Genomic DNA, 5,283 nt, shown 5'->3' on the forward strand with positions numbered 1-5,283 from the left:
TCTATATGTATATTACATATACGGATATATTAATATATATTAATTTTATTTTTTTACAAAATACTGTGGTTTGTGTTTGTAAATGATATAATTATATTATTGTATTCCTTACACAGATGTACAAAGAAATTTAGAAATATTTGTAAATTATGATAAATGCTAATGCGATATAGGTAATAAATATAATAATTAACTCTATGATTCTATCACAGATGCGTATATTAAACCATATAGAAATCTGAAATACTACAGTACTATGTAGAAATCTGTGGATTTTATAATAGGTATTATAATTATTTTCGTTGTCCCACATTATGTTTATTATCAACGGTTGTGGGGGGTTGTGGGCAGTCGTAAATTGAATAAGACAAATATTTTTTTTTTGTTTTTGGGTCAACACTGTTTAACTATATTTTATATTTGATAATAGTTCAATGATAATGGTTTACTACCATCACAGAACAATAAACTTATATATACAAATTGTATATTACTATATTCTTTATAATCGTGTTTTGTGACTACCATTCAGTAAGTTGTTTACACCGTCACATACTACCTATAGTTCATAGAGATAAAATAGTTACTCTAATCCTATTCATTGATGTTTGTATGATATACAGCCGCATCGTTTTGTTTATGTGTTTGGTAAATTTTTTTTGATAGTGAGAAAACTCAGAAAACTCGAAGTAAATAGTCATATTCCAATTCCACTGCAATAACTATGTTACACCGTCGTTGAATGCTGTTTTTGTTTGAAGAAATATTTATCACTGATTTTAGCGATGTCGTCTGCAAGGAAGAACAATTTACTGGTCAAAAACACCGGCATGAGCCTGAATGACAGGTATTATACATGGTCCATCGTCGTAAGTGTTTGTACAGTTATTAGACTCAACATTTTTTCATGTAGGTTTACACAAATACAAAAAAAATCCAAAACTGTTGGGGATGATGAACTTGTAAGGAAACATCGTATGCTGTCATTTAATATGGAACGTAGACCTGAAGTAGCAGCTTCATTGTTATTGAATCAAGTATGTTTTAATTTTTAAATAGATAGTTATATCTACATGTATTATACTTGCATACTTTTGCTAAAGGAATTTATGAAAAGAGACCGACTTCGAGTACCACTTCCGCCACCTTTACCTCCTCCAAGACCTGAAATCAACAAACAAATGTACAATAGTATTATGCATAACATGATAAGACCATTAGATAGATTAGGTGTTCCTGTTCACGAAAGACTTTCTGTCGGAAGAGTTCCATTGGTAGAAGATAGAAGGAGAATAAGAAGACGAAGTAAATCAATTTGAACGTCAATTTTTAATTTGTAGATGTTACATAATAAAACATTTAATTTAGGAGGTCCTAAGACTAAAGTACGAGAATCAGCTAAGCCCAATTTAAACACAAATGGAAGTAGCACAGGCTCCAATAAGGTTTCTAAATCTAAAAAGCGACAGATATCAAAACAAAGGTAAGTTATGAGAAAAGTGCATTAATTAAATAGGTATTTACAATTTTGACAGTTATTAGTTTAAGCCGAGGTTTATATTAATAATTTTAACCACATTTAAAAATTGCTTTTAGTAAGTATTAAAGAATAAACTATTAAAAATTAAAAATATAAAATAATCTATAATCAGTTAAATCCTATTAAAAATTATGAGAAATTCCAGTAATGAAGAATATTATTTCATACGTTCTTACATTCATAGCATTTTAAATATTTTTTCAGTATACTTAGGTACACGTCATCTTATTGTATTTGTGTAATAACTTATAAGCTTGTAACTTAAATTTGGAATGAAATTATCTTTCAAAATGCAAAGCAGGTGTGAAGAATTATTTGTGGGGGAAAGGTGTCAAAATAACAAAATATTTATTTTACCAACTTGAATTTAATGAGACATTTTTGTAAAAATGTTGTTATGTATTAATAGCTAATATCAAAACAAGATTATTAAATCAGTTAATACAAATTTTTATTGAAACCTTTATTTTCTTTGTGTTCAGGCGATTAGTAAAATGATAATCAATATACAATGTACACACAACCTATCATTAAATCGATTTGTGTACTATTCACAACAGCGTGGTATTTCCTAATTTCATGTATCAGTCCGTCCCTTATCTGAACGGATACAAAAGCACGATAAATTATTTACATCAATATGTTTTTGTATTTTTCATTTACGAAAAACAATTTGACGACCTATTTACATCGTAATTGTGCCGACTCAATTCAATCAAATATTCCGAGTAGGGGAGGGGATATCCCTCTACACCCCCCCAACGCTGTCTCCGACAATATGTAATATTGCACTAAATAATTCATTTTTATAATATTATATACTATTTAATATCACAATTTTATAAAAATAACAAATTTATGAATTAGAGTGTCAAAATTAAAACTATGTTAGCAGAGCAGTATACCAGAGCCGACATGTCTTAAGAAACTGAGACTTGCCTCAAAGAAAAAACCCAAGCCTCATGAAATAACGAGATTTTGATGATTCTATTTTATTTTATAACTGAGAATTTATATAAGTAGCATTGAACCCTGGTCTTAAAAACTCAGAAGTTGTTATTAACCCTTAAATAATCAGATTGTTGAGGATTTAGAAATGTTTTATCTTGATGTTATTTAAAGTTAGTTAAAAAATCAGAGTTCAATGTAATCCTAACTAAGTGTTTCTCTTTCAAATAAAAAAACTGCCTGTTATTTTTGTTTTTCCTGTAAAGTAATTTTTGATTGTTGAAATAGTTTGTGTTTATTTTTCCGCATTCCAACAACTAGAAGTCGCCTGCATATTTGCCCCTTAAAGCCGGCTTCAATACCCCAAGGAACATAATGTAGTAGGGACATTTGCCCTTTGGCATCAATTTCGTATAATATGAAAGTACCACTGTCTACACGCTGAATTGCGCTTTTTCCTCTTTTGATCTGAACTCATAGGATATGACTCGAAACTCATCAGCCGTTGCACACCAAATTAAATTATTAACATTGCCCGCCATTCCTTTTTTACCTGATAATTTCATAACTTGGTTGTGCACTTAATAAAATATTATGTGCATACAAGACCATACATTTAAATATATTACTCGATTAAATCATTATTTTGTTGATGGTACAAAATAATTTATAATATGTATAATAATCAATACTATATAAAATTGTAATATTATGTATCATTTTAAAATCTACATAATTGCCTTTTTTTATGCTTTATAGAGACCAGTTCCCTCGTAAAGACCAAGTAATTTCTAAAGAAGATTTAGACCAACAGCTTGATCAGTTTATGTCACATACCAAACAAAAACGAGATGAAGAACTGAATAGAGTTATTCAAGAACATTCTTAACAAAATCTGTTTGGTTAAATATTTATAATTCAATTATTTGGTAAAAAATATTTCTGAATACTGCCTTATTTAAATTACTATTTCAAGTTAATTTCTGTTTTGTAATTCATTTCTATAAAAGTGATTTAATTTAAAAAGAAATATAATAGCTGTGAACCTTGAAGCTACATTAAATATTTTCCTTAGTGTTTAATTTTTCACATATATATTGACTGTCTATTTGTAATAATACAACTTTAAAATTATAAAAAAATATGTTTATGTATTAGGACTTTAGGCATATAATAACTATAATTAAATTATAAAAGTAATATTAATTGTTTTGATTTATTTAGTATGTATATATTGCAAAAAAAATATTATTTTCGGTTAATGGTATTTTATGAATTTATAAAGAGTGACCCCTCCCATTTTCTAATTAATTGAAATATAATAACAAATTATCAACATAACACCATGCCACAAGATAGATTATCTAGCTTGGCTTTATTAAATATTGAAAGGATCCAAACTGCTGAATTAGATGTAGATAATATAAGTAATATAATAATAAAATAGGTAATAAATATTTTTGCAAATGCAAAAGCTAGAAAAATAAATTTTTTTCATTATAACTTATTTTCTATGATTTTGTAATTTTTTATTTTATAAAAACTAAAACCTAGGTTATATACCTACTATCTAATATTTAATTTTGTTAAAAAAATTGTGTATTTTTAATAATTATAGTATCTTCAGACAAGGTTGTTATAATATATTAAAGTAATTAAATATTAATTTAAACCATGGGCCCATTGAGCATTTCAGTAGGTACTATGTGTACAGTTTAAACTACATATTTACGTTGGTATCTACTTTATAAATATCTAACGGTGTTATTGGTAATATACAGCAGATATAACGGTGTAATATAGCAATATATATATATATACACACATAAACTGGTGTAAGATATATATTAAAACCTAAACATATTGGTACTTAATGATTGCAAGACTTGCAACAAAAATTAATCAAGGAAAGGGCCTGTTATTCTGTAGTTGTGGCACTGTCTGTCGCTTTGTTTTCTAGAATCTGGTAAATTAAACAGACACATATAAGTTTACTTAATTCATGGAACAAGCTTAATTTGGCCACCAACTACCATTCTTATTTTGAATAGAATATAGTTGTATAGTATACAATTAGAATAATCAATAGAGATAAACAAAATCGTTTTTGATTGGTATAATATTAATTAACACAGAATAGAGCACAACATTTTCCCAATCTTACCAAATGTTACAGTATATTGAATTCAAATTATAAACACATTTTTATATCATTTAAATTTTATTTAACTTAAAATATATAAATACCTCCGACAAAATTATATCGGTCTTTAAACAAGTATTAATGAAAATAATTATTACAAAAATCAGTATACATTGTAATTTGTATATTTATTAGATTTTTTCATAATTTGTTTATGAACAAAATATTTATTAAATTATGATTATGTAAATATTAAATATCAAAATAACAGTTTTAAATATTTGTTTCGAATTCCCGATTTTTTATCACAGATTTATGTTCATTTGTAACGAGTTTTACAATATAGAGTAGGTTTATTTTAGTGTTAAATAATGAAAACTTTTAACATTCAATATTTTTTTAAAATTATTAGAAAATTTGTTAACAAATAACAGCACTAAATAGTAAATATTAATAGTTAAATAAATTTAAAAATTAAAAATATTAAATAATTATTTTTCAAACTTGAGATTTGACATTAGTACAACAATTAAATCGACAAGAAAATGACTAAAAAAAATGTTTAAAACAATACTTCGATACTGTTATTTATCACATCTATCACAACCTGATAAAAACCAATCACCCAATTATAGGAACAAAACATAAAATT

The 5,283-nt window shown here is 26.3% G+C and overlaps 1 protein-coding gene across 1 annotated transcript; it reads left to right on the plus strand.

The window, feature by feature from the left end:
- The first annotated feature begins 482 nt into the window (after positions 1–482).
- Positions 483–3,462, plus strand: LOC111036554. The gene is made up of 6 exons (XM_022318611.1): positions 483–531; positions 667–847; positions 914–1,037; positions 1,104–1,305; positions 1,369–1,483; positions 3,248–3,462. The coding sequence occupies exons 2-6, from the start codon at positions 786–788 to the stop codon at positions 3,375–3,377; spliced, it is 633 nt and encodes a 210-aa protein (XP_022174303.1). The 5' UTR covers positions 483–531; positions 667–785; the 3' UTR covers positions 3,378–3,462.
- Positions 3,463–5,283: the final 1,821 nt, after the last annotated feature.

This window comes from Myzus persicae, unplaced genomic scaffold, assembly GCF_001856785.1.
Source record: "Myzus persicae strain clone G006 unplaced genomic scaffold, MPER_G0061.0, whole genome shotgun sequence".
In the NCBI taxonomy this organism is placed as follows: domain Eukaryota; kingdom Metazoa; phylum Arthropoda; class Insecta; order Hemiptera; family Aphididae; genus Myzus; species Myzus persicae.